At 37.2% G+C, this 21,574-nt stretch overlaps 1 protein-coding gene and 1 non-coding gene across 6 annotated transcripts in view; one reads left to right on the top strand and one right to left on the bottom strand.

The window, feature by feature from the left end:
- The window catches only part of Wdr49 (WD repeat domain 49), a 142,164-nt gene that overhangs the window by 70,231 nt on the left and 50,359 nt on the right, over positions 1-21,574 (top strand). For all 5 annotated transcript variants that reach the window (XM_046422887.2, XM_046422886.2, XM_058572248.1 and 2 more), the window contains 2 exons: positions 5,176-5,340; positions 8,851-8,966. In XM_046422887.2, the coding sequence (XP_046278843.1) occupies positions 5,176-5,340; positions 8,851-8,966 (281 nt within the window). The remainder of the gene's footprint in view (positions 1-5,175; positions 5,341-8,850; positions 8,967-21,574) is intronic.
- LOC124078240 (small nucleolar RNA SNORD60) lies at positions 20,522-20,603 on the bottom strand. The gene has a single exon (XR_006846853.1). It is a non-coding gene; the product is annotated as a small nucleolar RNA SNORD60 (small nucleolar RNA).

The following is a 21,574-nucleotide window of genomic DNA, read 5'->3' as shown; positions in this document are numbered from 1 at the left end:
GGCAAAGTCAATAAATTTCTCTTTTGCACAGAATTGGATGAACACTAATGAAAATTTCCTCCTTTCCTGACTTATTGCTGGGCTGCAGTGACATTGCTGCAGTTAATATAGCTTTTTGCCATTGGCCAGGTTAAAGCTCTAATTGGTTCCCTATCAATCCTGAAGCTATGTGCTCTGATCACTTGATGGAAGCATAAGAAACATACTAATTTGGTTGATTACATTAAAATACACACACATGTATGTACACACACACACACACACACACTTGTTTGTTCATTTATTTAATGTAACTCATTTGGAAGTAACAGGCATTTACATGTTAGAATATTCAAAAGGACAAAAGATTTATGGTGAAAATATCCCTTTATCCCCTTGTATCTACCTACTCATTTCTTTCCCTGTAAGCATCCAGTTTTATGAGTTCCATGAATGACTTTCAAGGGCTATTCCATTCCTATAAAAGTGAACATATATATTCTTTTATACATATTATTTTGAATGTCTATATAATACTCAAAAAATTCTTAATATTTAATATATATCATTTAAAGGTTTTTTACACAAATGTAACCTGGGGCTTTGTGTTTTGAATTCCTGTACTTTGACCATAGGTGGTGACAGTCAGTGGCTCCTCAATCCCTTTCTCTGCTAGGCCTTTGGACCTCCTTGCTGCTCTGCTCTGTGGACATGCTAAGGACACCCACACAGGGCTTTGCATTGCTGTTTCCTTCACCTGGAGCTCTTTTACTGTGGTATCTATCTTCATGGCTCATTCCTTCATCTTAGTTATCTTTCTTCAATGATTCCTCAGGGAGGCCTTCACCTAGCCCCTAATTTTGCCCTTACCCACAATGCTCTCTTTTTTCTCTTGAGCCATGTTTTTCTCTGTAACATTTTTCACCACCAAACTTCATATTTTAATATGTGCTATTCTTTTTCTTTTTCTTTTCCTTTTTTTCTTATCTGGCTGCATCTCTTCTCTCTCTCCACAAAATAAAAGGGCAGAATAGTTCATGGCTGGATCCCCAGTGCTTAGATCCAGAACCTTGAACATTACAAGCGTTCAATAAATCCAAGGAATGAATTTGAAAGAGAAAATTACAAGTTAATTGAGGAAGATGTAAAATCTAATAACAATATTCATAAATGGAGAATGACTGCCTTAATATATTTGAATTCTTTGTGTCAGTACTCTGAGATATTATCCTTGTTCTCTTCTCCTTACTCACTGAGATTAACCTTCTGAAGATTTGATACGAAATGAAAATACAAGAAGTCACCTGCTTTATGTGATGAGAATGTAAATAGCACTGACTCAAATAATAAAATTACAAACAAAAATTAAATCAAACATCCCTATCGCCTGATAGTCAATAGCTTCAGCTGCTGAAATTTTTGATTCCTGCTCTTTCTTAGACCTAGGACTTGAGATGCATGTAAAAGACAACTAACATGCCCATTGTTTTGGGATTCATAAGAAGACAATTAGGTGACACAGATACAGCTTCACATCTCTTGAAATTGTCTGATTATCTGTGACAGCTTCAGTGAGAGAGACAGAAAGGACTCTGGAATTCCTAAACAGCTATTCAGTCAGGTGTGTTCCCAACAGAGCAACGATCTGCTCATGACACTCATTTGCACCAGAGTACAGTTATGAGGACACTGCCACTTCTGCTCTGCTGATTGTCAGGGTCCCATCCTCACTTTCTGAGATTTAGTCTGATAAGAGACATCCAAGAATGATGAACTGCGAACCCATAGAGATCTAGTATTATCAAAAGGTGGTGTGTAAGTGTGTTGCCAATATTAGTACCTTAATAAAAATGGTTTGTTTTAAAAAAAAATCCTTACCATTCTGGAGTCAAACCACATTCTTCATCTGCCAAGTGACAATTGATGTACTCCTTTGAAAGCTTTTTCATCAGCATTGTTATTCTTATATTCCAGTATTGTCATAGTTAGAGTAGATTCTGGTTAATGCTAGTCATATGTTTGTGACACAGTCAGTTTCGACATACTGTTTTCCTGCAGACAGCACTGGAAGGCAGATTGCCATAAAATGAAATCAGACTGGCTGTGCGGTGTTGTCACTGTTGATTCTGATTTCATGAGAAATTGTTAAATGGGCAGGGAAAGGTGATGGAAACTGATGAATGGTGTGCTGGGGCTCAGCCAGGTGGGCAAGAGAGAGAGTGCAAAGGAGCAAAAGTGAACATTACTAATTTCTGATCAAATGTCTACATTAGGGAAGAGTGGTGCGGCGTATGATTCGATGGTTTGTAATGTGGATGAGGTCAGACTGTCAACAAGTAAGCAAGTCTTTCCTCAGAAAACGGCTTTTTAAAAAAATGTTATTTTGGTCTCTTTGTTTCTTTTAGGAGATCTCCATCTTTTAGTGCTAAAATGCCTACCTTATAAAAAAATGCTTTTTGGATAAAAATAAGGTTCTTTGCAAACTTTAAATGTTTTTTTTAAAAAGACACTTATTAAAAATTTTCACTTATGCTTAGAAAATCATGTTTTCATGGATTTGTCTTTAATAAATATGATCTAAATTCCTAATCAATTATGTGAGAAATTCATAAGTACGATATAAATTTGAAATTTCAATGTATATCTAAAATCTGGTTTCCAAAGTTTTAACTGTCCACGTTCACTGTCATGGTTAGAAAAGGCAAGATATTTTTTTCTTCAATTGATTTGGATATGCAAAGTGATATGAACCTAAATAAGAGGTCAGACAAATAAAACTTAGATAGAATAGTAATACTAGCCAAATTTTATGGCTTATTGACAGACGTGCCACACATTATGTTAAGTGATTTATAGATCTTAGTTTATTTAAACTTCAAAATAATGTTTTGAACTGGTTGCCATGATTATCACTGGCTTACAGATGAGGACACTGAGGCCTTGTGCTTGGCCTTAATCTCAAGGTTGACCAGTAGTTGGTGAGACCACTAACTGTCAGACCTAGACATCCTGGAAGAACATCCCTGTACTCTTACCTACTGAACATATTGCACAGACCAAGTCAAACCGGAACACAATTAGCTATCGGGAATGATAATTAAGGTGTTAGGACACTTTTTTTTTGGAAAGATCCAGGTTGTCCATCCTAGAAATTATACCATAGTAATGGCAATTAAGTATTTAATGTACTTTTGATTTCTCTGAGAGATAATGTGTAGCAACAATATAATTTTAAATAATTTAAGAAATTGTCTCATCAGAGTTGTAATTTCAGAAAAAAAGGTCTAGTAGAGATCATACACTGATGATCATTTCTTTTTTTTTGGCATAAACATTGGTAAAGACCCCATTTTTCAATCTCTCCTCTCTTTTCTACCTCTGGAACTAGTGGGTTAGGTGAGAATCTTTTACCTGAATTATGACAGAGACTCCAAATGGTCTTTCTGAAAATCCAATTTCTCCAAACTACTGTTTATCTTCACAAAGAAACCAACAAAAAGTATTCTGTACCATACTTCACTAAAATTGCTTTTAATCTTTTAGGTTAATTATAGACCTCACTGATAATCAAGGAAAGGTTCAGACCCTTGCCAAGTAAAGTCAACTTTATACATTACTCAGTATTTCCTGGAACTTCTAATAAGAAGGGATTTCTAAAATCTGATCTCCAGCTTGCCTTTCTCTGCTATCCCACTGTTTTTATTACTCCAAATGTTTTGCGCTTGTGCTTCATTGAACTTTTCATTATTTCTCATGCTTGGAATATTTTTTAAGCCCCCTTCTCTTTCAAACAGTCTCTTAATAACCTGGGATAGATTCTAAGCTGGAATAAAGATAGATTTTATGACATGGTACTTGCTCAGGCTGTCAAACCTGGTTATTAAAGCTCAGAAGCACTACTTAGCTCACTGCAATCTCCACGTCAACATCGGTAAAATGACAATCATAATATTATTTTGCAGAGTTTTTGGTGAAAATTTTTTTTTGTAAAATTTTAAAATAACCAATGTAAAGGGCTGTTACTCAATAAATATATATGTCTAACTCAATTCCACATCAATTATAACCTTCTGTGTGAATCCTGACATACCCCTCTCACCTCCACTTCCTACATCCCCATCTCCCACTTCAGTAAGTGTATTTTTGGGTTTTCTTTTCTGTGTACCTGCAGCACCCAAGGGTGGATACCTTTACACTTGCAGCATTGCTTGGAATTGACATGTTTCTTGCTTGTGTCTCCATCTAGATCAGTAGTTATGATCTCAGCCTGCACATTGAAATAACCCAGGGAGTGCTAAAAAATAAATGGTTGCAATGTTAATCAAGACTTAAGCAGAAAAAAAAAATTTTGTTTTCTCTAAGTCTAGCTATTGCTTTAGACAACTTCCTACCTACACATTTATGTGTTTGTTATTTTTTATTTTTATTATTTGGGTTTCGAAAGCTATATTAGCTAGGAGGTTTTAACCAATAAATCTACTTAAAAAGGTGCCTAAATACTTAGACCTGAAATTAGCCGTCTACTTGCTACCATAAAATGTCTTATTTTGGACTACTGTATATAATCCTGTTTTGCACTCCTTTTGAAATATATATGCAGATTTATATTTAACTTGTGATGTTTATTTTTAGTAAACAACAATAATTGTGTTTAGCCGTAAATATATGTATATATACTGCCTTGAGAAAAAAAATCAAGGGACTCGTGGCATAAAAAGCAATAGCTCTTGTAATTTGTTGAAATTAACTTTTTCCCAGAATAGCTGGAAGTACTATTCAGAATCCTAAATGGAAGCTGATACATAATAAAATGTTTCCTTTCACGTAGTAAATAGTGTCAGTGCACCATAACTGGTAAAATCAACTTTCTTATCTAAATGTAAAAGATTTATAAGTTTATTTGTGGTAGGGTTTGATTTCTGGATGGCCTCTAGACACTACACTGAGTCGTGGGTAAAGGAAGCAGATTCCTATCTTCTCTGATAAAAAGGATCATGACTTCATTACCTCAGTAGTGGCTTAGAAATTGAAATGCTATCAGCTTAACATAAAGAAATAAAATGCATTACAAAAATGTCTCTAACTGTTGGGGGATCTTGGTAGTGGAAATGCATTGGCTAGATATTTTTTATTGAGATAAAATATGGTTGGCCCTGGGTCTATATTTAATGCCCATACAATGTTATTTTCTCTTAGGTAATCAGCTCTGATGTGGGATCTACTGTTTCCTTCTGGATGATAGACACTGGGCAGAAAATCAAACAGTTTACTGGTTGCCATGGCAATGCAGAAATCAGCACTATGGCCCTCGATGCAAATGAGACACGGCTTTTGACTGGCAGCACAGATGGTACTGTAAAGGTGCGAACCCAAGGATGCTTTTTCTATCCAGATATGAGAAGGCTAAAATTCTGTGAGAGGAGATGCAGCTACAGATTCACTCGTTTTTGCCTTTTTGGCCCTGCAAGAAGAACCATGGGACAAGATGAGAGCTAAATAACTTAAACTATCTCACAGAAAAGCTGCTAGGAAAATAAACCTCTGTGGAAAAATGAATAAATGACTTTTCTGAATAAATTATTTAGAATAAAGACACAACTTGGCTTGTTTATTTCAGAAAGCCTTTTTCAGTGTACTGGATAAGGGACTACTTTGGGGAATAAGAGACCTGAATAATTTTCACATGCTTCAGCTAATGTCTCTAGGCTTCTTTTTCCTAAGTTTATAAAATAAGAAATTAGGGCAACTTAAGTAAACTTTTAAAAACGGCACAGATGCAGATTTTTTCAGAAAATAAGTATATAAAGTGATTCTACTTAATAATTTACATTTTTGCTTTATAAAAAAAGGGAGAGTAGAAAAGGATAGTAGGAAAAAAATCATCATCTCATTTAGTATCCATCCTAAACTGACACTATTTTATTGCTTACAATTTTCTTATTTGTAACTGCTATTCATTTATTTTGGGAGGAAGGTGATATTTTACTTTGCAAAATGATCTTATTTTTGTGCAAAGCTAGATGCTTGCTATGTTAAATCATGCCCATCAGTGACTCTTCTCTGCTTTCTTCAGCACAGAGAATCATGCTGGTGTGAGTGGAAATGGCTTGTCACACTTAGAGGAAACAGAAGGCAGTTTCTTGAATAAATACTGAATGGTCCTCAAACCACAATAACTGGGATCAGAAAGATTGTAGACCACCTCCCATGGCAGTCTATGAAAGGGATGCCATGATAGGTGTGTGACACATTCAGATAAGCTGTTGGGCAGGGTCACTAGAGCCTGTTGGATATGTAGTTAGAATATCCCAGAAATAACGGGGATTCCAGGCTGGCAACCATTACTATGGTGGCTTCAGGGGGAGAATCTCTAGAAAATCAGCAGAACTTGGTTCTGGAAAGAATAAAGGAATAAGCAAGAACTGGGAACTTGGGTTTAAGGAAAGACAATAAGATTGCAGGAGATGGTAAGATGTACAATGGTACCAAACAATCCCAATCCCAATAACTTAGGTGAAATAAAACAGAAATAAATGGAACTGGAGTGTTAGATTGTGGTGTAGGCAAAATGGTCTTAGCAATTTCTCATTTTCCAGTCCTGTGGTATGAGATTGAACTCAATAAGGATGCAAGTAGATTAGGTCCCATATACCCTTATCTTGGAAAGTAACTGAGTATTGTCTAGGGTAAGGCAGAACTTGTAGATGCAGATAAAATTATCCCAGATAATTAGTAGGACCTGGGACATACAGATCTTTGCAATATTTACTTGTGTGAATTATTTTAGTCATGTTTAGAGAAAAAGAAAATAACATGGGTAAAGAGTAGGTATGCCTCTCAATTCTCTGCAGAAGCCTTGACATCTTAGAGATTAATGTGAATTTAGTAATATAATCACTGCTTTTGAAGGTGCATTTATCTTTATCACCATAGCAAAACAGAGTTCTTAAATCTGGCTATCTCTGCACGGGTCATAAAAATCAGGGTTAAGCTGGTCTGGCCGAATTCTATGAAGAAACAAGAGTCAATGACATTTTCCAATCCCATTTTTAATTTAGAATATAAACTCAGTACCTATGTAATCAAAGATATAAAATTAATGTCCTATATATCATAGTTTTGAAGGAACTGTTTTTAAGTTAATTAATATGTTAAGTAATTAAATGTATGTACAATAATTTTTTTGAAATATAGAAGAGATGTGTAGTGGAAAGAAAGTCTTTTTTTTCCTTCCTATTCCCAGCTCCTTTCCTGAGGCTACCACTGTTATTGGTTTCTTGTGCATTTTTCTAGCCTATGAGCACTGTTTGTTTCTTAATGATAACCTACAATGCACACTGTTCTGCATTTTGCATTTTTCTGTCTTGGACACTTGTTAATATAAATGTGTAGAATAATAATGTTAACTGATTTTCACTGTATGCTTACTATGAATGAGGCATGGTTGCAAGCATTTCATAAGCACACACACACAGCTTAATTGTTATTGTTATTGACATCTTAGAGGTTAATGTGAATTTAGTAATGTAATCACCGATATATTAGAAATCATTGTTATTATCCCAATTTCACAGATGAAGAAACTAGAGCTCCAAGATATAAAGCAACTTACGCAAGGCACCATAACTGACTGAGTTTTGGAAGAGTCTAGAAGCAAGGAAACAATTCCTTTTTATCCTTCTTTTCTTCCTTCCTTCCTTTTTTGATGCTGGGGATGGGCCTTGCACATGAGCTCTACCACTGAGCTATACCCCCAACCTCAATCATCCTTCTTAATGGTTACAATGTATGCCAGTACATAGATATTTCATATTCTGATCATTTAGTCACTAATGAGCAATTAGGTTGATTCAAATTTTTAGATTTTGTAAACAATGCTGCAAGACAGGTTTGAAAATATGTCATCCCACACAAATTACTGTATCTGTGGGATGATTTCTTAGAAGTTAAAATTTTTAATTAAAGCGTATATACATTTTAATTTTGAGACATACTGTCAACTTGCTCTCTTGCTTAACTGCTAGTACAGAACCCAGGGAAACACTTTATTTTATTAACCTAATATAGATGAAAAGCTGGATTAAAAAAAGATGCAAAAGGCTAGGGATACAGGAAGGGGTATGGAGGATCCATGATACCCACCTCAGGGTGTGTGGTGCTCTGGGCACATCTGCATGCTCAGCTACCTGCAATAGAAGCTCCCTGATCCCTGCCCTTGGATTTTTTGTTATGTGGGCATGATCAGTTACATTACAGGTCACTAGTGATCTACTGAGTTTCCAGTCCCTCTCCCTAAGAAGTATTTGGGGCTCAAAGTCCATACCCTCTAATGTTTTTGTCTTTCTTGTGGTCAGCTTCCAAATGCCATGCAGGGAACCCAATTGCTGGTTATTTTGTTAGCATGCTACAGACGCTCCTGTCACTCTGAGATCTCAAAGTTTTTTTATTTTATTTTATTTTATTTTATGTTTTTAACCAAAGAAGGGATAGAAGACTATATATCTTATATTGTGATCTGTGTTGGTAGGTCATCACTTTATACAGTCTTAGGGAGGAAGGTCTGGGAAGGCCAGAATGAGTGAATATATAATATGATATAGCATATATGAGATAGTATATATTACATAGACATTATATTTCACAAATAAATATGTATACACATACACACATATATTTCACAAGGTCATAAAGTGATAAACACAATGGTTAAATCAAATTAGAGGATTTTATTTAATTATTACATAGCCTTACAACTCTAGCTCAGAATGTGAATATGAAGATTTAAAATAATTCTATTATACTGTGTTGTTTTAGTTATTGAAGATAATTTCATTTCCTGCCTCAAAGGTGGTTTTTGATTTTTCTTTGAAGGTATGGGACTTCAATGGCTATTGTCACCACACTCTAAATGTTGGGAAAGATGGAGCTGTGGATATTTCACAGATCCTGGTTCTTAAGAAGACAATACTGATAACAGGCTGGGAAAGGTATGGTATGCTTCGTGCAGCTCTGTAGGAAGGTAGGATGGGAATGTTTATATTTTAATCAAAATCTAAAAGGAGAACAACATAGAAATCTTGGCTAATTTTAAGTCATTGATGTGATGGTCAATCCAGGTGATTGAAATTCTTTGGAATTGACTGAGCATTTGGTAAATAAAATATACTAAGTTCACATAGGTTGAGTAGTAATGATAAGTGTTATAGGGCTTTCTTCTGGCTTCAGGATTTTGACTTTTTCTTTAAAAATTCTAGATATGAATGTAATAGTGATTCCTGAGCTCCAAAAGTTTTCCAAATTTTAAAGTTAATAAATTCTTTTTTTCCATAGTTTTTATTGGTGCATTATAATTACACATAATGGGGCTGGGATGGTAGCTCAGTGGTAGAGCGCTCGCCTATCATGTGTGAGGCACTGGATTCAATCCTCAGCACCATATAAAAAAGTAATAAATAAAATAAAGGTATTGTGTCCATCTACAACTAAAAAATTTTTAAAAAATTATACATAATGGTGAGATTTGTTGTCACATAGTCATACATTGCTAAAGTCAATATATAATGTATGGGTTACATTATTCTAACTGTAAAGGGCACTCCTTCTTCCCTCTCTAGTTACCTATGTTGAGTTGCAGGGCAGGACAGACTTAGCCCAGAGACTTCTGTGTTGGCCTGGTTCATATCACTGCAGAACAGGGCCTTGCATGGCCCACTTACTCTTCTTGTGGAATATGTCTTCCATTTCATTACAAGGAAAATTACTTTTATTTCCTTTTTTTTCCTGAGAGAACAAAAGGATCATAAACAGGCCTTTTTCTATGGCATTGTATAAGCACTAGGAAAATTAAAGTGTGATATGTTTTGAAAAGATATTGTCCATAAATTCAATAGTTCACAAAATATTGCTCTAACAGGCATTTTGCCCAATGTTATTCATTGTAGAATTATGTTGTTAATGGTCTGAATCTAGGAGTAAGTCAGATTTTATACCTAGAAAACCAGCAGTGTATGTTTTTTTCTAGGGCAAATGAGCAAACACTTGAGTAGCAAACATAGTTTCACACTGCTTCATTTTCAGGGTATTTTGATAATAAGAAAAGAAAGTATAGTACAGATTATTCTACTTGATATTAAGAACTAGTTTAATAATCCTTACCTTTGAAGGACAGGCTATTACACATCCCTGGGAGCAACCATGATCCATTATCAACCACTCCAACACTCTATGGCCTAAAGACCTCTGTAATTAGGCTGAGGCAATGAATAAGTTTAATTCTCTAACACCACAGCAGGATATTTGGTGGTATCAAGCTGACCCAATTTAAATTTTGAACATAACAAAAGGACATTTAAAAACCTAATCAGTGTAAATCAAAACTAAGAGATGCTATTTAATTTTTTTGTTCTTTTAAAGTGTTTTTATTTTATTTAATTTATATACCATGCAATTTCCTTGTTACAATGAATTTTTTTTGATACATTGAGAGATCATTTTCTTTATTTTTGTTGCTAGCCATAGTTAGAAATTAGCATCAAATAGCTTTAAAAAATTCCTTACAAGGGAAGATTTAAAAGATTATATGAGGTTAACGAGGGCGGTTTAAAGAAAAATCTGGTATTCTGATCCATGTTGGTGGGTCATCACTATGGTCTTAGGGAGGAGATTTGGGAAGAAGGGGGAGGAGAGTAAAAAAGACTTGTCACTCCTTCATGGTCTTCCAACTTTTCCATCCTCCTTAAGGTTGTCAACTTTTGGATCCCTTTGTTGGAATTAAAAAGTGAATCAATACATTATCACTCTTATTATTTCACTTTTATATTGGTAGACTCAAAAATTTATATTTCCTGAGTCAGAGGTGTTATGTTAGGATGGATTTTGTAGGATCTAAGACAGGATCCTTTTTACCAGGAGGCTCTTAACAAAAAGAAGCAAGAGGGCAAACACTGTTTGGTTATAGTTGGGGAAATATGGACTATTAAGCTAGCTCCTTAACAGTGATTAGCGAAGAAATGACTAGAAGATTGACAGTCAGCTTATTAAGCTTTCTGTAAAGCCCAGGGAGAGCCCGTTAGGTTAAGCTGTAGCTTTAACTTTAGGCTCTATCTAAATACAGAGATTGGTTTGATAATTTTGCCCAGGATGGAAAAGAAATTACATTCATTGAGCGAGGAACCTAAAGATACCATTTAATTTATTTTTAGTGCCGTGAAGCAGTAAGCACTTTATACACATTATCTAATTTAATCCTCATCTTTATCTTAGAAGGTAGGTGATATTCTATAGATACCTTGAATATCTGTCTTCAGCTCTTATTTCTCTAAGCTCCCTTTTTTATTTGCTTGCTGGATGTGTCTGACTGTGACTTCAAATCCAACATGATCTAAAGTGTCTTTTTTTGTCTTAGATTTGGAGCTTCAGTTAATGAAAAGGGATCTGGACTTGTGCCTTATTCTCCCTTTCAACTTAACCTCATAAATAGTAGTCACTAAGTCTTGCCTATTTTTTTTAAATATTTTTTTTAGTTGTTGATAGATGTTTATTTTATTTATTTGTATGCGGTGCTGAGAATCCAACCCAGTGCCTCACACATGCTAAGCAAGTGTACTACCTCTGAGCCATAGCTGCAACCCCAAGTCTTACCTATCTTACCTACTAAATGTTTCTTTAACTGCTCCCGTAAGTACCACAGCTGTACCACTCAAAGCATCATTTCTTACTTGGATGGCTTGTACAGCTTTATAATTTGTCCTTTCCTCCAGTGATGTCCACTTCTCACTCCTTAAGTAGACTCGGTACACTTAGGCAACAATGATTTCTTTTACAATGAATTCTATCTATGTTACTCCCTTGTTTAAAACTTTTCAGAATGTCTACAAAATAAATCTAACCTCTGTCTGGCCTGGACTTATTCTTTATTCTCTAGTTCCATGTTTACACATCCTTGTGTCTATTCTAAACTTCATCAGATAAAAACCTGGGTAGGGTTGTTCCCATACAAAGTATCGCATTTCACATCCCTCTGCCTTTATCTCTTCTCCTTATCAAGAAATTCCTCTTCCACTTTTTTTTTCATGAGGCTGATATTTATTCCTCTTTCAAGGCTTGTTAAGATACCTTCACCACCAGGATATTCCCTTTAACTTCCAAGATAAAAATATATCCTCTATGTGTCTATTTAACTTAGGGAAAAATATTATTAGATACATAATTTTATTTGTTTTTTATTGGTGAATTATAAATTATACATGATTAAAAAAACTCAAATGATTGAGTAGGTTGGTTTTCTACACCGGTCAGACCACAGAGGAGGCCAGCAGCCACCATGTTGGTAAACTGACGTCACCACACCTGTTTTTGACTGACCGCAGCTCATTCAGCCATAGAACAGGTAATTTCAGGCTGCAATTCGCCTGCGGCTTGCAGACAGATTGCTAGGGTTCAGCGCCTGGGGGCTTCTTAAAATCTGATCTTATCGGAGTGAACACGGAGCGCGGGGCGGCCGAGTTCCGGCTCCCGGAACCGTCCCGGAACCGCCCTGGCTCAGGGCTGCGGAGCCTGCGGAGGCTGCTTCTTGGACCCTGCTACTATCAGAGCAAACACGAAGCACCAAGAAGCCGAATTCCAGCTCCCGGAACTGAGCCCGCGGGGACTGCTTCTTGGAGCTTACACTTATAGGAGCTTACACCGAGCACAGAGCGGCCGAGTTCCGGCTCCCGGAACCGTCCCGGAACCACCCTGGCTCAGGGCTGCGGAGCCCGCGGAGGCTGCTTCTTGGACCCTGCTACTATCAGAGCATACACCAAGCACTAAGCGGCCGAATTCCGGCTCCCGGAACTGAGCCCGCGGGGGCTGCTTCTTGGAGCTTACACTTATAGGAGCTTACACCGAGCACGGAGCGGCCGAGTTCCGGCTCCCGGAACTTCCCTGGACCGGGGCTAGGAGCCCGCGGAAACTGTGTCTCGGTCCGGGTCCTGCTGAGGGCAGGTCAGGACTCACCCATTGCTTGGGTTGCCCGGCAAGGGGAACGAAATGCTGCCATTCGCATAGGATACCAACATGGCAGAGATCTGATGTCAGCAGAAAGCGGTGGAGGAGAGATCTTCATCAATACCAGCGGTGACATAAGCAGTTGGTCTCCTGGTAAGGGGGGTGAGGCTCAGTCACCCGAGTCTCCTCAATTTGTCCTCGAGCCAGAGGGAAGGAGCCGGGCCGCCGCCAGCCCCCGGAGCAGGCCCAGCGGCTCGCCAGCGTGGTGACCGCGTGACCCCAATTGGAGAGGGGGCGGAGCGGAGCCGCCACCCACACCCGCCAGGTGGGCAGACCCACGACCCAGTAGTACATGGGCGTGGTAGGAGGGGCAGGGCAGAGCCGCCCTTCGTGCTTGCAAGGTAAACAGACCTGTGACAGCCTGGCGGGTCAGGCCCAGTGGCCTGCCAGTGTGGTACACACGTCACCCCAACTCGAGTAGGGGCAGAGCAGATCCTTATCCCACGCCCGGATCAGGCCCTGCCGGTGTGGTGGTCACGTGACCCCAATTGGAGTGGGGGTGGAGCGGAACCGCCACCCGTGCCTGCAGGGTGAGCAGACCAGTGATCAACCTGCAGATCAGGCCCAGGGGTCCGCAGGCGTGGTAGGAGGGGCAGGGCAGATCCGCCGCCCGCGCCTTCAAGGTAGGCAGACCTACAACAGACCGGCGGATCAGGCCCAGGAGCCTGCCGGCGTGGTACAAACACCACCCTAATTGGAGTAGTGACAGAGCAGAGTCGCCTCCCTTGCCAGGAACAGACCCAGCATCCTGCAGGCGGGGTAGTCACGACACCCCAATTGGAGTAGGGGCAAAGCAGAGCCTCCACCCGTGCCCGAAAGGTGGGCAGATCTGCGACCGACCAGCGGGACAGGCCCAGTGGCCTGCTGGTACGACAGACACGTCACCCCAATTGGAGTAGGGGCAGAACAGAGCCGCCACCAGCTCCCAGAACAGGCCCAGTGACCTGCCGGCGTGGTAGCCACGACACCCCAATTGGAATAAGGAGAGAGCAGAGCCGCCGCCCGCACCTGCAGGAAAGATACGCAAGCAGTATGAAAAGACAAGGAAAGAAAGGACCACACGCAATGCAGGTCAACGCAACTTTAGAAGAGGTAACAGCTGCAGCAGATGGAATGTCAGATAAAGAATTCAGGATATACATGCTTCAGATGATCTGGAGTATCAAGGAAGACATTAAACAGCAAAATCAGACAATGAAAGATCACTTCGACAACGAATTACGCAAACAAATCCAGGAAGCAAAGGATCAACTATACAGGGAGATAGAGGTTATAAAAAACAAGCAATCAGAAATCCTAGAAATGCAGGAAGCAATAAACCAACTTAAAAACTCAATGGAGAATACTACCAACAGAGTAGAACACTTAGAAGATAGAACATCAGACAATGAAGACAAAGTATTTCAACTGGAAAAGAACATAGACAGCTCAGCAAGACTGTTAAGAAACCATGAGCAGAACATCCAAGAAATATGGGATAACATTAAGAGACCAAACTTAAGAGTCATTGGGATACAGGAAGGTACAGAGCTCCAAACCAAAGGAATGAGCAGTCTATTCAATGAAATAATACAAGAAAACTTCCCAGACTTGAAGAATGAGACAGAATCCCAAATCCTAGAAGCCTACAGGACGCCGAATGTGCAAAATCATAAGAGATCCACACCTAGACACATTATAATGAAGATGCCCAACATACAGAATAAGGAGAGAATTTTAAAAGCTACAAGAGAAAGGAAGCAGATTACATTTAGGGGCAAGCCAATCAGGATAACAGCTGATCTTTCAACACAGACTCTGAAAGCTAGAAGATCCTGGAATAACATATTTCAAACACTGAAAGATAATGGGTTCCAACCAAGAATTGTGTATCCAGCGAAATTAAGCTTCAGGATGGAAGATGAAATTAAAACCTTCCACGATAAACAAAAGTTTAAAGAATTCGCAGCTAGAAAACCATCTCTTCAAAACATCCTAGCCAAAGTATTACAGGAAGAGGAAATGGAAAATAACAATGAAAACCAACAGTGGGAGGTAGGACAGTAAAGGGGGGGGGAAACAATCAAAGAGGAAAACAAACAATGTTTAGTAACAGAAATAAACAAATATGGCTGCAAGAACAACCCATATCTCAATAATAACCCTAAATGTTAATGGCTTAAACTCACCAATTAAGAGACACAGGCTAGTAGAATGGATCACAAAACAAGACCCAACAATATGCTGCCTACAGGAGACGCATTTGATAGGAAAAGACATACATAGGCTGAAGGTGAAAGGTTGGGAAAAATCATATCACTCATATGGACTTCGGAAACAAGCAGGAGTGTCCATACTCATATCAAATAAAATAGATTTCAAGCCAAAGTTAATCAAAAGAGATAAAGAGGGACACTACATATTGCTTAAGGGAACCATACACCAACAAGACATAACAATCATAAATATTTATGCCCCAAACAATGGTGCAGCTATGTTCGTCAAACAAACTCTTCTCAAGTTCAAGAGTCTAATAGACCACCACACCATAATCATGGGAGACTTCAACACACCTCTCTCGCCACTGGACAGATCTTCCAAACAAAAGTTGAATAAGGAAACTATAGAACTCAATAACACTATTAATAACCTAGACCTAATTGACATATATAGAGTATACCACCCAACATCAAGCAGTTACACTTTTTTCTCAGCAGCACATGGATCCTTCTCAAAAATAGATCATATATTATGTCACAGGGCAACTCTTAGACAATATAAAGGAGTAGAGATATTACCATGCATCTTATCTGATCATAATGGAATGAAACTGAAAATCAACGATAAAAGAAGGAAGGAAAAAGCATACATCAATTGGAGAATGAACAATAGGTTACTGAATGATCAATGGGTTATAGAAGACATCAAGGAGGAAATTAAAAAATTCTTAGAGATAAATGAAAACACAGACACAACATATCGGAATCTATGGGACACATTGAAAGCAGTTCTAAGAGGAAAATTCATTGCTTGGAGTTCATTCCTTAAAAAAAGAAAAAACCAACAAATAAATGATCTCATACTTCATCTCAAAATCCTTGAAAAAGAAGAGCAAAACAACAGCAAAAGAAGTAGAAGGCAAGAAATAATTAAAATCAGAGCTGAAATTAATGAAATCGAAACAAAAGAAACAATTGAAAAAATTGACAAAACTAAAAGTTGGTTCTTTGAAAAAATAAACAAAATCGACAGACCCTTAGCGATGCTAGTGAAGAGAAGAAGAGAGAGAACTCAAATTACTAGCATACGGGATGAAAAAGGCAATATCACAACAGACACTTCAGAAATACAGAAGATAATCAAAAACTATTTTGAATCCTTATACTCCAATAAATTAGAAGATAGTGAAGGCATAGATAAATTTCTTAAGTCATATGATCTGCCCAGATTGAGTCAGGAGGATATAGAAAACCTAAACAGACCAATATCAATTGAGGAGATAGAAGAAACCATCAAAAGACTACCAACTAAGAAAAGCCCAGGTCCCGATGGGTATACAGCAGAATTTTACAAAACCTTTAAAGAAGAACTAATACCAATACTTTTCAAGCTACTTCAGGAAATAGAAAAGGAGGGAGAACTTCCAAATTCATTCTATGAGGCCAACATCACCCTGATACCTAAACCAGACAAAGACACTTCAAAGAAAGAAAACTACAGACCAATATCTCTAATGAACCTAGATGCAAAAATCCTCAATAAAATTCTGGCGAATCGGATACAAAAACATATAAAAAAAATTGTACACCATGATCAAGTAGGATTCATCCCTGGGATGCAAGGCTGGTTCAATATACGGAAATCAATAAATGTTATTCACCACATCAATAGACTTAAAAATAAGAACCATATGATCATCTCGATAGATGCGGAAAAAGCATTTGACAAAGTACAGCATCCCTTTATGTTCAAAACTCTAGAAAAACTAGGGATAACAGGAACATACCTCAATATTGTAAAAGCAATCTATGCTAAGCCTCAGGCTAGCATTATTCTGAATGGAGAAAAACTGAAGGCATTCCCTCTAAAATCTGGAACAAGACAGGGATGCCCTCTCTCTCCACTTCTCTTCAACATAGTTCTCGAAACACTGGCCAGAGCAATTAGACAGACGAAAGAAATTAAAGGCATCAAAATAGGAAAAGAAGAAATTAAATTATCACTATTTGCAGATGATATGATTCTATATCTAGCAGACCCAAAAGGCTCTACAAAGAAACTATTAGAGCTAATAAATGAATTCAGCAAAGTGGCAGGATTTAAAATCAACACGCATAAATCAAAGGCATTCCTGTATATCAGCGACAAATCCTCTGAAATGGAAATGAGGACAACCACTCCATTCAAAATATCTTCAAAAAAAATAAAATACTTGGGAATCAACCTAACAAAAGAGGTGAAAGACTTATACAATGAAAAGTACAGAACCCTAAAGAGAGAAATAGAAGAAGATCTTAGAAGATGGAAAAATATACCCTGTTCATGGATAGGCAGAACTAACATCATCAAAATGGCGATATTACCAAAAGTTCTCTATAGGTTTAATGCAATGCCAATCAAAATCCCAATGGCATTTCTTGTAGAAATAGAGAAAGCAATCATGAAATTCATATGGAAAAATAAAAGACCCAGAATAGCAAAAACAATGCTAAGCAAGAAGTGTGAATCAGGCGGTATAGCGATACCAGACTTCAAACTATACTACAGAGCAATAGTAACAAAAACAGCATGGTACTGGTACCAAAACAGGCGTGTGGACCAATGGTACAGAATAGAGGACACAGAAACCAATCCACAAAACTACAACTATCTTATATTTGATAAAGGGGCTAAAAGCATGCAATGGAGGAAGGATAGCATCTTCAACAAATGGTGCTGGGAAAACTGGAAATCCATATGCAACAAAATGAAACTGAATCCCTTTCTCTCGCCATGCACAAAAGTGAATTCAAAATGGATCAAGGAACTTGATATCAAATCAGAGACGCGCCGTCTGATAGAAGAAAAAGTTGGCTACGATCTACAGTCGGTGGGGTCGGGCTCCAAATTCCTCAATAGGACACCCATAGCACAAAAGTTAATAACTAGAATCAACAAATGGGACTTACTCAAACTAAGAAGTTTTTTCTCAGCAAAAGAAACAATAAGAGAGGTAAATAGGGAGCCTACATCCTGGGAACAAATCTTTACTCCTCACACTTCAGATAGAGCCCTAATATCCAGAGTATACAAAGAACTCAAAAAATTAGACAATAAGAGAACAAACAACCCAATCAACAAATGGGCCAAGGACCTGAACAGACACTTCACAGAGGAGGACATACAGTCAATCAACAAGTACATGAAAAAATGCTCAACATCTCTAGCTGTCAGAGAAATGCAAATCAAAACCACCCTAAGATACCATCTCACTCCAGTAAGATTGGCAGCCATTAGGAAGTCAAACAACAACAAGTGCTGGCGAGGATGTGGGGAAAAGGGTACACTTGTACGTTGCTGGTGGGACTGCAGATTGGTGCAGCCAATTTGGAAAGCAGTATGGAGATTTCTTGGAAAGCTGGGAATGGAGCCACCATTTGACCCAGCTATTCCCCTTCTTGGTCTATTCCCTAAAGACCTAAAAAGAGCATGCTACAGGGACACTGCTACATCGATGTTCATAGCAGCACAGTTCACAATAGCAAGACTGTGGAACCAACCTAGATGCCCTTCAATAGACGAATGGATAAAAAAAATGTGGCATTTATACACAATGGAGTATTACTCTGCATTAAAAAATGACAAAATCATAGAATTTACAGGGAAATGGATGGCATTAGAGCAGATTATGCTAAGTGAAGCTAGCCAATCCCTAAAAAACAAATGCCAAATGTCTTCTTTGATATAAGGAAAGTAACTAAGAACAGAGTAGGGACGAAGAACAGGAGAAGAAGATTAACATTTAACAGGGATGAGAGGTGGGAGGGAAAGGGAGAGAGAAGGTAAATTGCACGGTAATGGAAGGAGACCCTCAGGGTTATACAGTGGAGGGGGTAGAGAGAGAGGAGGGGAGGGGAGAGGAGGGGAGGGGAGGGGAGAGGTGGGGAGGGGGGAGGGTGGATGATGGGAAAGGCAGCGGAGCACAACAGACACTAGTATGGCAATTTGTAAATCAATGGATGTGTAACTGATGTGAATCTGCAATCTGTGTATGGGGTGAAGGTGGGAGTTCATAACCCACTAGAATCAAAGTGTGGAATATGATATGTCAAGAAATTTGTAATGTTTTGAACAACCCACAATAAAAAATTAAAAAAAATATATATATATATATCCTCTATGTGTCTATTTAACTTAGGGAAAAATATTATTAGATACATAATTTTATTTGTTTTTTATTGGTGAATTATAAATTATACATGATTAAAAAAACTCAAATGATTGAGTAGGTTGGTTTTTTTCGAGCAAAGGTTATTAATTGGTTTTGTGCATATGAAAAAACACAAAAAATGTTATTTATCAGCTTAGCAAGATCTCAGATGTTTCACTTAGTATATTTTTTCCCCAATAGATATTTTAAAAACTTCATCCTGGTGGAAGACATTAAGTTAGGAACTATAGTATACAGAATATGAAAAATCATGATTCCTGCTGTCAAGAGCATCACTTTCTGGAGAGTCAACATGTACAAGGCAGGATATGTTAAATGTCATTGTAAAATAGTACTAAGAAAAAATGAATTAGAGAGCCCATGTTGTTTATTTAGAAATACAGTCATCAGAATTTATATGTCCAAAAAAAATCTCAAAATTCAGAACTTCTAAAAATATATTTTCTATTTTTAACGCAAAACTACTTAGAGAAAAAGTTGTAAATCTATATAGGGTCAATTAAAGATATCTCCTTGAATCCTTGGCCACATTTATGTTGTTAACATTAAATAAAAAGATGATCAATTATCTTTGCATTTGTTTAGACATGTAATATGTATACCTATAGTAAAATCAAATAAATATTTTGATTTTTTAAAGATTTAACCTGCTCTAAAATTCAGTGATTTAATACTAACAACTCATTAAAAAATATACTTAGTTTTCCTTCTTTATTTATCTCCTTTATGTAAAGGAAAAATCTCCATGTTTTCTCCCCAGCCTCTCCAAGTTATAATTGAAAATGATATATATCTATGGCAACAAGGTTGATGTTTTGATATTTGCATACATCATTAAATGATTAATTCAAGATAATTACTATACTCTTCATGTTAAATAAATATCATATATTTGTGAGAGAAATCTTTGCTCATAAATATTTTAAACTCCTTAAAAATTTAGATATATGAAAACACTAAAAAGAGAATTACTCATGTAACTTAAAATTTAAAATTATTCTGAAAATATTATTGGCAATAACATCCTTCTTAGAGTTCTGTAAATAATAAGTGCTCAGAAAATAGGTATTGATATAGCTATTAATCAAGCCTCTGTCTTGACAATAATCAGACTGCGTATGCAGTTTTCATATATGATGTCAGGGATTAAAGTAGTTCATTACAGGTTTAATTTGATTTTAAAAGTGTTTTCTAAGGTAAATGACATTAAAGATTTGAAGTTACATAGGAATAAAATTTAACTTATTCATTACAAGATATTAAATTCTTAATAATTGCCTTACTAAGAAACTATAATCCCATATGACTCAATTAATTTCTATTATTAGGCTAAGAATCAGAATGGAAAGTTCCAAAGTTGTAACTTATTCTACATTAGCCATGCTGGAGCTAAGGAGAGAGAAAGTATGTTTGAAATTCACAAATAATCCTTAAATCAAATTTTGTGATTATTCCAGTGTCCAAAATTTGATTCCACACATTTTAGGAAGAAGAAAATGGAAAGGAATCCAGATGAATTGATTCATGAGGAATTTATTCTCTGTCCTTTGAAATATTCTTTAAGCCTAAAAAGCTATGCATCAAAAGATAGCTATTAACAAGACTTATGATAATTGTACTAATAACACATGAAAGATTAACCTCCAAAGAAAGAAATAATTGATTGCATTCTTGTGAACGCTTAATTACTACATGGTTAGGATTCAGTCTAAACATTATTTTCAGGGCTAGGAGTATAGCTCGGTGGTAGAGTGGGTGTTTAGCATGCTCAAGGCTCCGGGTTCAATCCCAAGCACTCACACACACACCAAAAAAAAAATTTATTTTCTTAACTTTTCATCCTAGAAAAAAGTTTGTTTGTTTGTTGTAATCATTTCTTCTTCTTCTTTGCACTTGACAGGAAAACTAATTTTGTTCTCACAGAATTGTCCATCATATCAGAATTCTGAATTAGATTATGCATTCCTCTTCACAAGATGATGAAATGGCTCTGTAGGAATGCTCTCAGGATTTCAGATGTGAGGTGTGTGAGGGAGCTGGTAAACTCCTCATACTAAAGGGAACAAGACTCTCAGACTCTGAAAATGGCCTAAAAATTGGCTCATTCTGCACTTTAATTTTACTCTTGGCAAAAGTACA

Source organism: Marmota monax, unplaced genomic scaffold, assembly GCF_021218885.2.
Source record: "Marmota monax isolate L192 unplaced genomic scaffold, Marmota_monax_Labrador192_F-V1.1 WCK01_AAM20220418_F8-fsc00110, whole genome shotgun sequence".
Classification (NCBI taxonomy): domain Eukaryota; kingdom Metazoa; phylum Chordata; class Mammalia; order Rodentia; family Sciuridae; genus Marmota; species Marmota monax.
The sequence above is the reverse complement of the archived record's forward strand: the minus strand, read 5'-3'. Positions and strand labels throughout refer to the sequence as shown.